Below are 18,456 nucleotides of genomic sequence, written 5' to 3' on the forward strand. Positions count from 1 at the left end.
TTGGCTCCTTGACACGCGCTCCATATAAGGCAGCGATCTCCATAGAAACGTGTCAGTTTCAATAGTAGTGTCAAAGTTCACTATATACAGACATTTCGAGCAGATCCCCCTTTCGGAAACATTGCTCTGCTAGGCTTTCCTTTTAAACGCATTCATTTTTTGGGTCTCTCTCTCCCTCTCTCTCCCTCTTCCTTCCCCCCCCACCCCCCTTCTTGCATATTCTATTAGTTGTGTGCTTTTCTCCCCTCTCTCTCTCTTCTCCCCCTTCATCTCCCTCTTCTCCTTCCTTTTCTTCTTTTTTCCACCCTTCCTCCTTGTGTCTTTCGCTTCATTCCTGCAGGAGAAGAGGAGAGAGAGGTGAAACTAAAAAAAAAAAAAAAAAAAAAAAACAGCAGAGAGAGAAAAAGATCTCTGAAAGGAGGAAAAACGGGGCTAAAGCAGAGACGGGGGAAAGAGGAGGGGAAAAAAAAAGTCCGGAAAGGAGAGAGAGAACGCACTCATATGTTAATACCATTATTATTTTGACCATTCTTGCCTATTTTTTTATTTTGGGGGAGGGCTTCTCTTGTGACTGATGAGTTTTTACCCGAAATACTTTTTCCAGGCAAACTGAAAAAAAAAGAAAAAAGAAAAAGAACCTTTTGGGGGGTTGATTTCCACCGATTTTTTTTTTATTTTTTTTTTTCTCTCCTTCTTCCTCGCAACCGGCATCGTGCGCTCTCACAGGAGAAGAGAAGAAGGAAGGGGCAAGAAAGAGGAAAAGAAGAGGATTTATTTACCCAGCCTACTTTGGATCTCTCTTTTTCTTGCGCGTGTCGTTATTATTCCCGTCCTCTATTTTTACACTTCGTCGCGAATTCGTCTCCTCTGCGAATTTAGTCACATCCGATTTTTTTTTTTTTTTGAGAATTTTTTTCCTCTTTTTTTTTTTTAAAAAAAAAAAAAAAGGCAAGAGGGAGCTCGAGCTAGCGAGAGAGAGACAGAGAGCGAGAGAGAGCAGCTCGGGAGAGAAAGAGCAGCGACCGGCAACCTCCTCCTCCGCCACCGCCGCCGCCGCCGCGACAGGAGATCAAACTGCTTCAGCTCCCCGCCCGCCTCCGCCGCGCTCCCCGGCCCCGCCGCCCTGCATGGCTGACGGCTCCCTGCCCTGGACCTGGCCCCCGGACACCTCTATGCCCTGATCGCCGGCCGACGGCTGCTCTCGGCACCTCCCGCCTCCCCGATCACCGGCAGCGGGAACAGCCTCTGCGGGAGCGGCGGCGGCGGCCGGGCCCCGGCAGCGGCGAGCGGCGAACGGCGACCTCCTCCTCCTCCACCTCCTCCTCCTCCTCCACCTCCTCCTCCTCCTCTTCCTTCCCCTCCTCCTCCTCCTCCTCCTCGGAGCGCCGCGGCTTCCTCTATGCCCGCACATCCTCCGCGCTCGTAGCTCCCGGACCGCGTGTGTGCCCGTGCAGTGTGCGTGTGCGCGAGTGGGGGAGCCCGCCGTGTGCCGGGCGTGTGCGCGCCTGTCTGCCTGCGTGTGCGTGTCCGGCGTGCTACTCCTCTGAATGCCTCTCCCGACAGCCTTGTTTGCCGTTTCTGATTTTGCAACTTGAAGTGGCGGCCGGTGTGGTTGGGGTTTGGGGGGGGGGTGGGAGGGGGTAGACAGAGAGGGCTCGGAGAGGCGGCGAGAGCCGCGGAGAGCGGGAGCTGAGCGGGGAAGCGGCCAGGCGGGGGTATTTTAAAGAAGAGGGGAGGGGGGGTGAAAAGCGCAGGAAAGGGCAGGGAAGGAAAGGGAAGGGAGGAAGAGGAAAGGAAGAGTGTGGTTAAAAAAAAAAAAAAAAAAAGAGAGAGAGAGAGAGAGGAAGGAAGGGAGAGAGGGAGAGAATCCTCTGTTGCCCCCTCCCCCTCCCTAAAAAAGAAGAAGAAAAAAAATTAGCGAGAGCGAGGGGAGGGGGGCTCCCGGCGAAAAATAAATAAAATAAAGAAAACGGCAGGAGCGGCTCCAGGAGGCAGCGGCAGCAGGGCAGCGGCGGCGGCAGCTGAGGCGGAGGCAGGCGGCAGGCAGGGTCCCCTCGCTCCCCGCTCGCCCCCGGCGCCCGGTCGGCCGCCCCCCGCCCGCCCCCCGCCTCCCTCCCCGGCAGCCCGCAGCGAGACGCGCCGCTCCCCAGCACTTTTTTGGGCCCGAGATATGGCAATGGTAGTTAGCAGCTGGCGAGATCCGCAGGAAGACGTGGCCGGGGGCACCCCGAGCGGCCCCAACCCCGCCGCGGCGCAGCCGGCCCGAGAGCAGCCGCCCCAGCAGCAGCAAGGCGGGGGCTCGGCAGCCCCGCACACCCCGCAGACCCCCAGCCAGCCGGGACCCCCCTCCACGCCGGGCACGGCCGGGGACAAGGGAGCGGGCCAGCAGGGCTCGGGGCAGAGTCAGCAGCACATCGAGTGCGTGGTGTGCGGGGACAAGTCCAGCGGCAAGCACTACGGCCAGTTCACCTGCGAGGGATGCAAAAGTTTCTTCAAGAGGAGCGTCCGCAGGAACTTAACTTACACATGCCGCGCCAACAGGAACTGTCCCATCGACCAGCACCACCGCAACCAGTGCCAGTACTGCCGCCTCAAGAAGTGCCTCAAAGTGGGCATGAGGCGGGAAGGTGAATATTTCTTCCCTACTATGCTCTATCTCACTCTTTCTCCTTTCCTTCTTTCCTCACCCCCCCTCAACCGCCCTCCCCTCCACCCGCGGCTGGGCACAGGCGTGCGTGTGCGAGGGGCTCTCTCCGTCTGTCTGTGTGTCTGCCTGTGCATAAGCGTGCACCGGTATGCATAGGCAGCATATATATATATTTATATACATGCATATATATGTGTATATACATATATATGTACACACGCGCGCGCACACGCGCGGCTTGCACACACATACATATATATATAAATATCTATATTTACGTCTCTCCGTGGAGATCTAGGTCTCTCCCTCTCGCTCCCTCTTCCCATGCACATGTCAATCTCTCCCTGTGCCTGCACTCCATCTGGCAGCTTTACGCCAGGTTTTGTTGTTATTGTCGATGGTGGTTGGTGGTGTTTTCTTTTGCTTTTCGGTTTGTGCCTCCTGCCCTCCTCCCGCTCCTCCCCACCCCCTTCCCCGGCACCACCGCGCTCGCCCCTTCTCCGCTCATTGTGCAGGGAATTTATTATTATTATTAATAATAATTATTATTATTATTAATTATTTATTATTACTATTATTAATTAATTATTACTATTATTATTACGGCTGCTAGCTAAATAATCATCATTTAAGCTGCTATCTCCGCTCCCGAGTATGTGTGTGTGCGTGTGCGTGTGTTTGGATGTGGTTTTGTCTATTGTTGGCAAGAGACCGCGGGGTGGGGGGAGATATATCTCTCTCCCGTACGAGATGTGCTTCCATTCAGCTTCCTTTCCCCCACAACCACCCCCTTCCGCCCCATCATTTCTTTTTAAACCCGCAACACTTCTAGGTACGATCCATTTTCCCAGCCTCTTTTTTTTTTTCTTCCCCCCTCCCCCCCCCAAAGAAAGATGAAAGACGTGTAAGTAGGGAAGAAAAGATGAAAGGGGGTGAAAAAGAGGAAAGGGGGGGGTGGAAAAGGGGAAATGTGCTACTGTATCTCCGCTTCCTTGTGCTTCCCGATGCCCTGGAGTGTGCTTCTGTGCGAGATTTGGCCTTGTTTTCAGTCCATGCATTCAAAGGAAAGTTTGTGACTGAACTGGATTTCTGTACTTCTGTCATTTCTCCTTTTTTTTTTTTTTTTTTTTTCTCTTTTTCCTCTTTAGCACGCTGCTCATTTTATTTCTTCATCAAACTCCACCCTCTCCTTAAACCCTGCATACAAATCGCGATTTATAATCTATTTGCCGGTTCTTCTCATTTTAGCAGAATCCGCAGCCTGCATCTGGCAGCGGGCTCCTCACCATTTCCAACTGCTCTGCTATTTATTTATTTTATTAATTCTTTTTTTTTTTTTTTCCCTCCTCCTCCTTTACACGACTTGCTGTGGTTTTCCTCGCTTTCAGGCTCATTCTCGCGTAGGAAGGTTTCCTGCCTTTCTTTTTCTCGTCGAAACGTATTTTCTCAGTTTGCAGTTAAACTTTACCCTGTGACTGTCGTTAAAGATGTCTTAGAGTCACATCAGAGGAACAGTTGATTTTACAGAGCGGAGATTACTACTGCCTTCATTAGTTTTAAAATATATATATTTTGTATGCCACAAGGAAAGGAATGAAGCAGATCCAGATCTGAAAGAGCTCGCAAATATGACGACTTCATTGGCAGCTTCAGGGGCTGTTGGTAGGCGGGGGGGGGGGTGTGGGGTGTGTGTGTGTGTGTGAGGGCAAAAAAACAAACCAAAAACGGTGGGGGGAAAAGGAAGGAGGAGGAAAAAAAGAATCAAAAAAAGGCAAGTTAGAATTGTGCTCGCAGCTAATTGACAAATAACTGCCAAGTTTACAAGAAGGTGGGAGAGGTGGGCTGGAGAGAGGTCCGGCCGGGGAGGCGAGAGGAGGAGGGGTGCTGGGTGGGGAAAGAAAGGAGAAAGTTGGGAAAACGAGGTGGCACGCCGGAAAGATGAGTGATGTGCATGCGTGTATGTGTGTGTGTGTGTGCGAATGTGCGGGGAACGAGCCCGAGCAGTAATGTCTCCCCCTGAAGTTACCTTTGTTTACATGGCATGCTGCTGCACAGGCTGGCACTGATAGAGAAAAACACACGCACACACTGGGAGAAAAAAGGAAAAAAAAAAAAAAAACCCAACTTTGGTCAGCTTTCGGGACTTGAGACATGCTTACGCTCTGTGTGGAGATGGTTAATGAATCCAGTGTTTTTGCAGTTGCAAGCTTGTGCATTCACTGTGCAACGCTGACTGCAGGCTTTTGCAGTGGCAACAGCGCACCAAAGATATTAATTACACCGTCCCCTTTTTTTTCCACGAATGTTTGGCTATTGTAAGTTCGGACCTTTTTGTTTTATTTCCCCCTTTCCCTTGATAATACTTAATCTCTCTCTTCCTTTTAGCAGGGAGAACTTTGCTGGGCGAGGGAGGGGTGGGGGAGTCTTCTATGGAAAGATGTTTCTGTGTAATAAAGTTAGCAATAGGGAGGTGGGGGCTGCGACCTGTTCCAGCTTGAATGGTAACGAAGCAGTATTTTTGAAGAATACGGACGCATTTGTTTTGGTCTTCTTCTTTTTTTTTTTTTTTTTTTTAAATTACTCTTATTTTTATATATGAATTGTTTTGTTGGTTTGTTTGGGTTTGTTTTTTTTTTCCGTTTTAAAAAGGTCACTTGTAAATCTCAGTGCTACTAGGGCAATCGGCTGAGATCCACAACTGAGCCTGGCTGTATTTTTAACAGCTGTCTGTGATTTTTAATCTCACTTTCTCACTACCCGGAGGAATTATTTTTTTCATTTTATTGCATTTATCTATTTATTCTCTTTTTTCTTTAATTTTTTCTTTCCACGTGCGGCGGCTACCTTTTGTTGCAATACGATTGCGGGACTCTGGGGGGGGGGGGTGTTGTGTGCAGATTTGTCTTGTTTGCCTTGGCTTTTTTTTTTTTTTTTTTCCTTTTATTTTTTGGGGGTATTTTCTTTCTTTTTCATCTGTGTTTATTTTGTGAAGCCTGTCTACGCTGGGGCGGGGGGGCGGGTGCTTAGCTGCCGCTGGGCTGGGGCTGCCTGAGCAGGGATCGGGGCTGGGGCCGATGCCGGGTCGTGTTGTGGGGCTGATGCAGGTCGGCTGCAGCTGCCCGGCTCCGCATGCTTCTGTCTGTCTGTGCCTGTGCGTGTGTCGGGGGTGAGGAGCCGGGGGGGAAGTATGTGTGTGTACGGGGTGGGTAGAGGCCAGGCATTGTCTCCGGCTGGCTGACAGCACCGCCGGGGCAATGCCTGCGATCCTCCTGGATGCACATTTCCTCTCCTTCTCTCCTTCTTTTTGTCAGCGGTTCAGCGAGGAAGGATGCCGCCCACCCAGCCCAACCCCGGCCAGTACGCCCTGACCAACGGCGATCCCCTGAACGGGCACTGCTATCTCTCGGGATACATCTCCCTGCTGCTGCGGGCCGAGCCCTATCCCACTTCCCGCTATGGCAGCCAGTGCATGCAGCCCAACAACATCATGGGCATCGAGAACATCTGCGAGCTGGCTGCCCGCCTGCTCTTCAGCGCCGTCGAGTGGGCCCGCAACATCCCCTTCTTCCCCGACCTACAGATCACCGACCAGGTAGCTCTGCTGCGGCTCACCTGGAGCGAGCTCTTCGTTCTCAACGCTGCCCAGTGCTCCATGCCCCTCCATGTGGCCCCGCTTCTGGCGGCCGCAGGCCTCCACGCATCCCCGATGTCGGCGGACCGTGTCGTCGCCTTCATGGACCACATCCGCATCTTCCAGGAGCAGGTGGAGAAGCTGAAGGCACTCCACGTCGACTCGGCCGAGTACAGCTGCCTGAAAGCCATCGTCCTCTTCACCTCAGGTGAGAGGGCAGGCGGGGGGGCACGGGTGTGTGTGTGAAAAGAAACAGAAAAAATAAGAAAAAAGGAGATTTTTTTTAAAAAAAATACATTTGTAATTTTGTAAAGAAAAGAGCACCAAACACATCGCTCCAGCCCAAGGATCGACATCCCTCTCAGACCCACCGATGTGTTGGCATTTTAACACACATACCCCCCAGTCATGATAAATACATGCGTATCTCAAATATATATATATATATACACACATATATATATCTCAAATTTATATATATATATCAAATTAAGTGGAGGCCGTGGAAACATGCATGTTAACAATTTTTCCTCTGTGATAGATGGTTCGAATTAACTAGCGGGGAAGTGCATTAGCGTCGCCTTTGAAGTGTTCTGGTCGTAGCCCATAAGAATATAATACGTCTTCTATTATTGTAACCTGCGAGGGAGAAATTTATAAACATCAAAGGCGAGAGATGAGGAGGAAATATAAGAAATGGAAACAAGGCGAGATAAGAGGCCTGACAGTGTCATTTTTTAATTATTATTCTAATTATCGTCAGGATGGGGCTAATTGCCACTTTTTCTACTTGTTTGTTTTTCTTTTTTTTTTTTCTTTCCTTTAAATCTTTTTTTTTTTTTTTTTTTTTTTTTTTAACACACACACACCCCCACACCCCCACACACACCCCCTTCCTCTTCCTCTTCTCTTGTCTTGGCTTCTTCCCCCTTTTCCAAACCAGTCCTCCCAGTTAGCAATAACTACACATCTCTGATAAATCTGTCTTAAAACTAGGCCGAGGCAAAATTAAAAGCATTCCTGAACAAAGATGGCAAATCGTTCAAAGGCCTTGTTTAACAGTAAGCAGTTTATAATCCATCAATATTTGTTGCCTTTCATGCATGAGAAACAGTATTTACATTGTATTAAAATGACTCCTAAATTTGCACAATATTATAATGTAGCAAATGTAGTATTAATATCGATATGAACATCAGATAATTTATTTAGACAGGAGTATCTAATCTGTATGCAGGGTGGTCCGAGACATGTACTGTGACTGCCCCCTTTTACTTCCAGTGCAAGTGCAGTCTCGCAGCCTTGGAGGAAATATTTCTTTGCACAGGATAAAGTGCAGATCTGAAAACAAATGAAAGATTAAGTGAATAGCCAGCTCGACATTTTAATGTATTTTATCTTTATAAATCTTCCTGATGGAAACGTGTTTTTCAAAAGTGACAAAGACCTGCCGGCATTTATCAGGCTGATTTGACTCCTTCAGCCTGCCTGCCAGCCTCTCAGACTTTCCCTTCCCATTGATTTCAGGGTTCCCATCAATACACAGAGGAGGTATGGGAGAACTCTCCTGGTTTTATTATTACTATTATTTACTTTTTCATTTTGCCCAGATCCAACTTGGAGACATCCTTCTCAAGCAGAGGTGACCTGGCCTGTGCATTGGTCCCTTCCACCCACCAAAGGCCCAGAGAAGGGAATTGCCCCAGATGGGGACATTTTGGTGGAGATACCATTTTTTGTTTTCTCTAGTTCTCTCCTCCCCCTTTCCGCCACTCCCGTGTTCCCCCTTTACCTTCCACAAATGATCGGCCTTATCTAGAAACCCTGGCTTTAGAGCAGCCCTTCATCTATACATGCTAATAACGAATGTCATAACTAAATGATTGCAAGGGGAGAAGCCCCCTCCCATGGCAGAGCAGAGTGTGAATGGGGTTCAAGGAAGAGAACAATAATATTATTTTGGAGCAGGATGGCACGGGGCATCTCAGAAAATGGAAATACAGCTGTCAGGAGTAATCTGCCCATTACCCCCACCCTCACATTTCCACTTTTCACTGAACTTGTTTTGATTGCTTAGCCAGAGGGGAATTCATGGAAAGCCTTTCTCAAAGTCATCCAACTTTTAAACAAACTTTGACTGATGGAAAAGACATTTTTAGGCATATTGTCCAAAGTCCTTCGCTGACAACTAAGTATTTAGAGCTGGCATGGGTTTCTCCTGTTGTGGTTTTAACATTTGGTCTCTGGATAGCATGTATTTAATCCGTAAAATTTTGGACACCATCCAACGGCTGGGTCGTGACCTAAAACCTGCTCCTTTCTTGTCTCTTTTTTTTTCTTTTTTTCCTCTTCTTTTTTTTTTTTTTTTTGTTTTTCTCCCCCCAAAACTTCAGAGTTATTAATTCTTGCTCCTACCTTTTCTTCCACATAAATACACATTACCAGGAAGGGACAGAGCCAGATAACATAAATCCAATAAATCTACTTGTAGCACAATAGGAACTTTGATTTCTAGTTAGATGCCAGCTGATTACATCTGTATTTTCTGAGCACTAAACTCTTCTGAACACGTAACATGAAATATATTCCCACCACTACAAAGGGGAAGGCTGGAGTGTGCTGAACAGTAATGGTTATTTATTTACAAAATTTCTTTTCCATACACTGCAGGAAGAAATATACAGCTTTCCCTTATTGACACACTGTCTTATAAAAAAGTGAGGCACACACAGGATTTTCACATTAGCTCACTTTCTGAGATGGAATAATATTTCACCTCTGGTAAACAGGGACTGCATTATTTCTCCCATGGATTACACCTCTCTGGACTCTATAATCTAATCCAGCTGTGCATCCCTTAATTATTATTTTTAATCCTGTTCTGAGGGGAGAGTTAAGCCTTCCCACCACCATGTTCAGGGATGCAGAATAAAAACTGAGTAAACGCATATGTCAGATCACTTAAAATAATTAAAGGTCCATAGATACTATTGCCATAAGAAAATCCTGAGTGTTTGGAGGTTTAAGCCAAAATCCAAGGTATATTTTTCTAAACATCCCCCCTTCTCCCAACCTCCCCAGGCTGGTGCCCTTCTAGCCAGCAACTTCCCCGCCTGCGTTGTCCAGTGACCTGCAATTATAGGTGCACTTATCATAAATATCTGATAAATATTTTACTAACCTTAAGGGTATGACATATGGGGCATAAAGAAAAAAGCCCTGCTAGGGTGTCAGTAAGACCCTTTCATATTGCATTGTTTGGAAGTTGAATAGGATCCTAGCGCATAATGGGCAGATAATGCATGTAAAATAGCAAGATATATGTAAATATGAGTGTGATTTGTGGCAACCGACATATGAACAGGCCTGTGGTTTTGATATATATTGCAAACAGGAGCAGGCCTGAGCTCTTGATAGATCTATATGTTGCAACCTAGTGCTTTAGATGTTGCAAAATATCATTGCATTAAAGGTATGGATTAACAGAGCAGCCTGGCTCAGATAATTGTAAATCTGAGGGATGCCAAGTCCATAGCTCAGGTCAAAGGTTCTCCTCCTCAGAAGTTCCTGAATTATGGCTTGTTTTATTTGTGTCTTTGCTCTAGGCCATAGTATTGTAGATGAAGGTGTTCAGAAATCTTTGTAAAGCCAGTTCTTGATATGGGAAGACTTCAACTTCAACTTCAAAAATGCAGTTGCCACAGATTTTTTTTTTTATTTTTTTTTTTGATGGGAGGGGGAACTTTGAATAATTTGCTGTGTCTTTCCAGGGTCATAACTCTACGTTCACGATTTTGTAATGTCCTTTTGGGGGCCATTATCATGCATTAATTCGTATATGGATCTATATATTAGCAAAGTCTGGCTTTGATCTGTGTTAAACCGCACTGCCAGCAGGCTGCCTCCCTCTGATCCTGATATATTAGGGGGGCTTTTTGTTTGGGTGCTTTTTGCTTAATTTTAAAATATTTATTATTAATCTCTGAAACAATGTGAATGGTTCCAACCATCCGGGCATACCCACCACTTGTCCACGACAGCACTTTTCCTGCACAAGTCCCCCCGTAAGCAGCCTGTACGCAGTTTATCCCCAGTTTGGAGGTTCACAGAGATGGGGCACGCAGTTAAAGTGTCAATGCACAAACACACCTACAACTCTCTGCGTGTACCTGTGCACACAAGAAGGCGCAGGGTAAGGTGTATCAGGGCAAACGCATGGATGCAAGGGGATTTCTGCTCCTGGACTAGGATGCGTTTCCCAGGGCGGTATCGTTCTGTATTCGGTGCCAAGGGGCGAGTTTCTGGCCCTATATGTGCCATAGAGAGAGCTATACGGAGTCTCTCAGGCCGCGTTTAGGCAAGACTCACCCTTGCAGCCTTCCACAGCTTTGTGTCTGAGAGCTGCAGCAGCCGGCTTAGCATAAACCCGAGCTAACCCACCATCCTTTTTTCGCCGGATTTATCGCGCAGCCTGCAAAGTCGTGCCCAATTTGCCATGGCTGGCGGGGGGGGCAGGGACGGAGGGGACCCCCTTTCTCCCTGCCTCATCTCTTCTCCCGCTGGCCGGCTCCTTGACTGCCGCTGCAGGTCCCAGCCGCTGCCTGCTCATAATGTGCAGCCATGTCAACAAACTCCCTCTGCGTGTGTGCGTCTCCGTTTTTCACCTTTATTATTGTTACTTATTATTCATAATTATTACTATTTTTCCCAGTAACCCTCCATTTTCCCCCACACCCGGTGTTATTTAACGGGAGCTAGTCCTGCTTTCCAGCAGCCCAGTGAAGGGCTCCTTGGGATCGGGACCGCGCTCGTCGGCGCAGAGCGTCCTTGTGCCTGTCTCTGTCCGTGTGTCTGTGTGTCCGATGGGGGCGCAGAGGGCTGAGGGGTGAGTGGTAGGGGAGCTGGGGGCTGTGTGGGCACCCCACGGCATCCCCCTTGGATATACGCGCGGGGGCTGCGAGGAGCGGACAGGTGGTGGTGTTTATTCGGCGGCAGTGCGGGATGGTGATGATAATGGAATGATGATGGGATGGGAATGGGATGAATGCGGGGGTGCGCCTTGGGGGTGCCCCCCCTCATCCCGGCAGCGCTTCCCCGCGCGCTTCCCCGCCACTAACCATCTTTCCCTCCACCCCTTCCTCCTCCTTCCCATCCTCCTCCTCCTCCTCTTCCTCCCGCCGCCGCCGTTCCACGGCTGCCTTCGCGGGCTCGGTGCGACGGGCAGACGCCTGCGGCCTGTCGGATGCTGCACACATCGAGAGCCTTCAGGAGAAGTCCCAGTGCGCGCTGGAGGAGTATGTGCGGAGCCAGTACCCCAACCAGCCCAGCCGCTTCGGAAAGCTGCTGCTTCGGCTGCCCTCGCTGCGCACCGTCTCCTCCTCTGTCATCGAGCAGCTCTTCTTCGTCCGCTTGGTAGGTAAAACCCCCATCGAAACCCTCATCAGGGATATGCTACTGTCGGGGAGCAGCTTCAACTGGCCTTACATGTCCATCCAGTGCTCCTAGAGCCCGGCCCGCACCCCCGGCAGAAAAGCGGAGGAGCGGCAGAGGCGGGAGCGCTCGCACCGAGGGGCAGTCGGGGTGCGGGGGGGCCCGGGAGGCGGACACCGAACAAAAGAAAGGGCCGAGTAGGAGCAGAGGTGTGGCCGTGGCGGGGAAGGACGGGCCTCGCGTCCGTAGAGGTCGTGGTGTTTCGCTTTTTTATTTTATTTTTGGCTTTTTTTATTTTTTTTTTCGGAAAGGAGGAAAAAAAATAAATAATAATAATAAAAGACATGAAAAAGGCAAAAAAAAATTAAAAAATAAAATCGAAACAACAAAAAAAAGAGTATTGAGGGGATATTAATCACACCTGAAGGGGATACTGGATTTTCCAGGATTTATTGTGGACTGTTGTTGATATATACTGTACAGTAACAAACAAAACGCGTCGAAACTGAACTGAACCTTGTGTAGAAAGAAGAAAAAAAAAAGAGAAAAAACCCCCTAAACAAAACAAAACAAAACAATTCCACACGCAAACACTTACCACGAGCATTGTTACTCATTTTGTAAAATATTAGTCTTTATTTTCATTTTTTGTAAAACTTAAAACATCATATGCACATAAAGGAAGAAAAAAGAAAAAAAGAATCGAGAATTAGGGGAAAATAACATTTTCCAAATAATTATAAAAAAAAATTGTCCTGTGTCTATGTATCTATATCTGTTTGTATTTTTTTCTGGTTCCAAACCAGGTTTCCTGTGATTCTATACTAATAATTTTTGATATAACCCTTTGCTTCTTATAATGAGTGCGATATATGTTGTCGAAGCTGTTCTTCAAGAATTAAAATTGAAGTGAGAATTTAAACAAAATAAAAGAATTTAGCAAAAAAAGTCAACTTATCACCCCACAACCCATGAGTCTTGTTGCTTGAAACATGCCAACAGTTCACCAGGAAAAAGAAAAAAAAAAATCTTAAACAGAGAAAAGACACAAAACCCAAACCACACTCCCTGGGTTTTTTAACTCCTTTACCGATGTTAAAAGGGATAAGTTAAAAACAACTTGTGAGGGGTCACCAAGCTGTGCAAAGCATGTGGTGTTCCAAGACTTGGCTTGGCTGTGCAAGCGTAGGGCTGAGAGCTGGAGGCCTAGGCCATGGTGTGGTGCCTTACTGGGACCACATGGCCCATGAGCCCATCCTGCTGGCCAGCCCTTGTGGAAACACATTGTCCCATCATCTGGGGATGTTTCTGCTGGGTTCACACCTTGCCGCTTGCTGTTGGTCACCATGGGGCAATGGATTGAAGTTGCCGTATGCCGCCACTGCCACGTGTGCAGGGGGAGGCATACTGTAGCCATGACTCTCCTGCTCTCGTTGATAGCTTTCTGCTTATGGGGGCTTGGGGTATGTTGGGGTTTTTTACTTCTTTTTTTTTTTCCCTTTTTTTTTTTTTTTTCCTTTCCTTCTTTCCTCTTCTTTTCCACCCCAAGGACCTACAGACCCTGGTGGCGTGTGCTCTGGTGTGCACGCCTTGCGCTTGTTGCCAGCTTTTCCTCTCGCTCTTTCTCATGACTCTAGTCACTGCACAAGGAGGGTATTCCCAGCCCATTAATATAGAAATGCAACTAGATGCTCTCTCATTGGGTGGTAAGGTAGCACGTTCTGTGTGTGCCCATGTGTCACAGCCACGTGTAAAACATGGGCTGCAGCCCCCCATGTCATGGGCACCCCCCACAGCGGCGTCAGCTCAGAACCCAAAGTCCTGCTTCCTTTTGGCTCATCCTTTTTTGTAAAGAAAACTAAAAATCGTTTCTCTAATGGAGCCGCTTTGAAGGTAAAGGCTTCACAATGCTTCTAGCTGGTGGTGCGAATCTCCGTAACAGCTTTCAGTGCATTAATGTTTTATAGGATCTGAGACAGAGCTCTAAGAACACATACTACCAAGGGAGCTCTTTCTTAACATATTAATAAAGCTGGATCTTTAAAATAACATTCTACCCCTCACACAGGCACCGCCCGTGCCCTCCAAACAAGCCTGGATGAGGCAGGCTTTTCGGTTTGTGGAGTCACGGGCAATGTTTTCCTTTTAATTTGGTGTCCTCCATACTCTCCTTCTCTCTCTCTCTCCTCCTTTCTCCCTTTTTTTTTTTTTTTCTTTGCATTAACAAGATCCTTCAATCCAACTCGCTTGGGGTTTTTAATATTCTAGGCGCAGCAGATCCGAGGCGAGAGCAGCTCTATACAGTAGGCACTTATAGCTGGATAATCAACACTGTGGGCAGATCCTCTATGGGGGCAGAGCCCATTTCAGGATGAAGAAGCGGCCTGTATTCATGGATGCTGGGCTGGGATAAGGGGGGCATAGATGATTTCAAGACCTGGGCACAGAAGGTGGAGAATTAGACAGGCAGGCAGGCAGGTGGACAGACAGACAGACACCCTCCTTTTTCTCCCTCGCATGGATGCTGCAAAGGTGACATCTTTGTTCCTCACCCTGTTCGTCTTCTCTAGGCAGAAGGGTTCCAGCGGCCCTTCCGGGCTGCCAGGGGGAGCAAGCAGGGATTCTCAGCCCCGGGAGGTGCTTGGAAGAAGCTTTTCAATATTGCTTTTTGGTGGGATAGGTGACTGGGGACCCAGCTGAGTTAGCATTTAAAACTAACAAACAGACAGATCAAACAACAAAAACCACAACAAAATAAATACTTAAAAAATCAACGAAACAGAAAAAAAAAAGCAAACAAAAATAATAAACAAAGCAAATGGGGATATTGGAAGAGAAAGACAGGCCTTGGTTTCTTCCAATGAGATGTAAATATATTCATTACAGTGTTATCCCACTGATGAAAACAGATAAACTTTCTCTTAGGTCAGAAACGTATTTTTCAATTAATTTTCATATTTATAAGTAATAATAACCCACTGATTGCCAAGAAACTTGCAGGTGTAGAGGAGGTGTACGAGATGAACTTATTTCCATGTATGTGCCTAGAAAGAAGTGTTTCAATCCCTTATTAAACTTTGCTTACAAGAGGGTGTTGTGTTCTGAAGTGTTAACTACCCAGTCTGTGGTTGTGTTGGTGGATGTTTTGCTTTGCCATGCTCTAGTCTCTCGGGCATTCGTACAGCGGCTAATAATATTGTATGATCACATCACCGAATGCTATTTGATCAAAACAAAACAAGAAAACCAAACAAACAAAAAAAGAAATTAAAAAAATAGTCTGTGAATGTGGAGAGAGGCCGGGATCCCTCCGCAAGTTACTGCTGATTTATTTGTAAGCTACAATAGATTGTTTTAAAACCAACTCCAGCTACATCTCTCCTGCCTTGCTGTCTCAGGGGGCCTTCGTGGCACCTCCCAAGTTCCTCAGAGCGGGCTCTGCAGGGCAACCCCTTCCATCCCTGCATCCCTCCTTGCCTCAGGGCTTTGCTGCCCCTCCGTGACCACCAACAGCTTCTTGCAGTTACAAGGGGGAGGTTGGGGTGGGAGAAGGAGGATTTGGGGAGAGGATTTGGGGGAAGGGGCGACCCTCCTACCTCAGCCTCGCGCAGGGGGCCCGCTCAGGGCACGGCAGATACAAAAGGCCCCCCCACCTCTTAGCTCCTCTCTAACTAGCTTGCCTCCTCCCACCGCCCAATTAGGCCTTTTCTATATATTCAATTGAATAAATATTTGGAAATGCTGCTAAGTGGTAGGTTGAACCAGAGCTGAGGCGGGGGGGGTGTTGCAGGCGGTGGCAGGGGCAGAGCAGGGGCTGGGGTTGTGGCCTCTCCACCCCCCCATCCAGCCTCCCGGAGAGGGGAAGGGGCTAAGGGGGCCTTTTCCTGGGACTTCTCTACATCCCCACACCCCGGGGGAGGGGGCACCGTTTGGGCAGCTTAGCCTCCATTCACCCCTCAAACTTACAAGGGAGAAGGTGATAAGCCTACTCCCAGGGTGGGGGGAAAAGGGGAACCCAGACTTTCCCCAGACCGCTCTAAACCAGGCAGAACTGGGAGCCATGGGATGCCATCAGGAGTGGCCTTTCCCACCTCCACCCTTAGAAACGGCTAGGCGCAAAAGGCCCTTTTCCTGCGAGGTACGGGGCGGGAGGGTCTCGCATGGAAAGCTCTGGGGTCGTGGCCAGTGACAGCAGGAGTAACTCAAGAAAAAGTGAATTTTGCCTTGCTTTATGCCCAGGAAAATGTTTGTGTCCTCACACAAAGAGATAACTGTATTTGTATCCAAAAGAAACAGATTAATAGATCCTCCGGGTTTATTTTATTTATTTTATGTGTTTGTTTATTTATTTAAGGTACCTGTGGGGTACATTAGCCAGGCACCCCCTTCTCAACACGCAGCAGACGTGACCCGCTGCCGAGGGCTGCGCAGGCAGTTCAGGCGGCGCAGGCAGTGACAATGGCCTGGACGGACCCTACTACGGGCGGACAGAGGGACAGAGAGTGGGAGGGGGACCAAGGGCTTGCTGCAGACATCCTACCGGCAGGGTTCAGGCGCGGAGCTGCTCGCAGGCGATGTGAGCTGCTGTTACAGGCAAACCGAAGTGCTTCCTCTGGTTTCATGTGGCTTTTTGACTATTCAAAGCGTTAGTTTTGAAGTCTTGAAATAGCGAATTTGGGGGTTTTGGAGTTTCCCCTTTTCTCCTCCCTCCGTATCTTTCTTCATCCTGCCTTTTTTACTGAGAGAAGCAGAAATCGGTTCCCTTGCTTTTCCCCACTTTTCTTTCCTTTTCTTTACTTCTTGGGCTAATTTCAGGAACAGCGTGACCTCTGAGAAAACTATCTATACATTTGTTTTAAAAGGCTCCCTTTCTAATGGGCTTCACAGTCACTGACTTTGACGTGATATTGTTGGAGTTTGGGGTTTTAATCCCTAGTGGGTTAGATCGGCTGAGGATGAGTGTCCTGCAGTGATTCAGGAGCGCAGCAAGAGTGACAAATAAATACATTTCTAAAGCCACAGCTCTCGACTGCCATGGGCAGACCTCTGGTCCGGCTTGCAAACCTGCTGGGTTTCCCGGCACTGATCAGGTGGAGAATCCCTCCTATGAGAAAGCATTTTCGAGAGAAAACAAAAATAAATGTAAAGAAAGAAAAGGAAAAAAAAAAAAGAAAGGAGAGAGAGGGAAAGAGGGAAGGCAGAAGAGAAATTAAAAAGGTAAAAAAAAACCCAAACAAACAACAACAACAACAACAACAACAAAAAAAAAGAAAAGAAACAAAAAAGAAAAAAAACCAAAAACAAACCCAGAGGCGTGAGCAAAGAGGTGAGCAAAGGGGGAGATGCGAGAGCACAAGTAGAAACTAATAAAACTCTTGTTAAAGTGCTTGATCAGGATCCATGGCGTCACCAGGTCTTTTACTTAGGGAGCCAAAGAGTTTTATTCCTAAATGAGTTAAAGAGCCATTTACCTCTGTCGTGTTCTATTCATCAAGCCACAAGTCGAGAGTCCCTAACATGAAACTATTTGTTTGCTTACACAACCAGCTGGGTGCAATTTCACGTCTGAGATATCTATCTGAAAGCGCCTCTCATTTATTATCCTTACTTGTCAGCGAATCCATTTTCCAACTTTTTTTTTTTCTTCTTTCTCTCTCTCTCCCCCCCCACCTGCCCCCTTCCTCCTTCTTCTTTCATGGAAGGCTGTGAGTTTAAATGCTACCTTAAATATTTCAGCTTCTACCCCTGCTCCCCTCTGATCACCTTCAGCACAAAATAGCTGGGAAATAAGGCTGAAACTGCAGGGGTGGGTAAATCTACCACTTTGCAAGGCAGTCCCCTCATTACAGCTCCTGCCCGCCTCTCCCTGTCTCCCAAAGCCTGTGTGACAATGTTTTGAGGTTCCCCTCTCCCCTCGCCCTTAGATTTAAGTGAGGGCATCTCCACTGGGCATATTCCCCTGCCTGCCTCGGCGCAAGGTGCAGCCACCTGAAAAATAGAACTACATTACCCAACTCTAGGGAAGTGCTGGAGAAGCCCCAGCTCTGACACTTTTCGAGCAGTAGTTGAAGGGGGACAGAGTGATTTTGGTAGTCACAGGGGGGCAAAGGCTCGTGTGAGAAGGAGGAGGGTGGTAATATTCGGATGAAGGCTTGGGGAGGGAAGTCAGGATCCCTTCTCCCACCCCCACGTGCCTTCCACTAGAAATACAAAGACACGACGTGAAACGGGCCCGATTGGGTTGTAAACGTAAATTGCGAGGAAAGAAAACAATTAACAAAAGGGACAGTGGGAGATTGTATGCCCCCTCCCTTTACTTACCCCCAATTTTGAAAAATCAGGATAATGTGAGTAGTGTTTCAAAGCAGGACCGTCTGGCTGACAAGAGACTCACTGTTGGTAATCTCAGTGATGGTTGTATAATAGTTTATATACATCTCCTTGTCTGCAGAACCCTCCATCAAGCTAAAGCAATGGATCAAATCCAAAACTACAGGGTATAAAATATCCCCAGTTGTTTTTTGGTTTTTTGTTTGGTTTTTTTTTTTTTTTTTTTTTTTTTTAAAAAAAAAAAAAAAAAAGAAAAGAAAAAGAAAGAGGAAAAGCTTAAACAAAGAGGGAAGAAAGGATGGGGACGGGAGGGGGAGGCAGGCTCCTTGAAGGAGAAGCGGTCTGGTGGCTGTATCCTATTGTGTTGATTTAAGAAGGCATTTGCTCTATATAAAAATTTAGGGCTGGTCCTACCATT

At 47.7% G+C, this 18,456-nt stretch overlaps 1 protein-coding gene across 2 annotated transcripts; it reads left to right on the forward strand.

The window, feature by feature from the left end:
- Nucleotides 1–1,659: 1,659 nt before the first annotated feature.
- On the forward strand, nt 1,660–12,749 carry NR2F1 (nuclear receptor subfamily 2 group F member 1). Of its 2 annotated transcripts, none has more exons than XM_080637097.1 (3): nt 1,660–2,627; nt 5,938–6,486; nt 11,503–12,749. In XM_080637097.1, the coding sequence occupies exons 1-3, from the start codon at nt 2,171–2,173 to the stop codon at nt 11,781–11,783; spliced, it is 1,287 nt and encodes a 428-aa protein (XP_080493223.1). In that variant the 5' UTR covers nt 1,660–2,170; the 3' UTR covers nt 11,784–12,749. The 2 variants fall into 2 exon arrangements, with proteins under 2 accessions (XP_080493223.1, XP_080493224.1); XM_080637098.1 differs by having other exon boundaries at nt 5,959–6,486.
- Nucleotides 12,750–18,456: the final 5,707 nt, after the last annotated feature.

Source organism: Psittacula echo, assembly GCF_963264785.1.
Source record: "Psittacula echo genome assembly, chromosome: Z".
In the NCBI taxonomy this organism is placed as follows: domain Eukaryota; kingdom Metazoa; phylum Chordata; class Aves; order Psittaciformes; family Psittacidae; genus Psittacula; species Psittacula echo.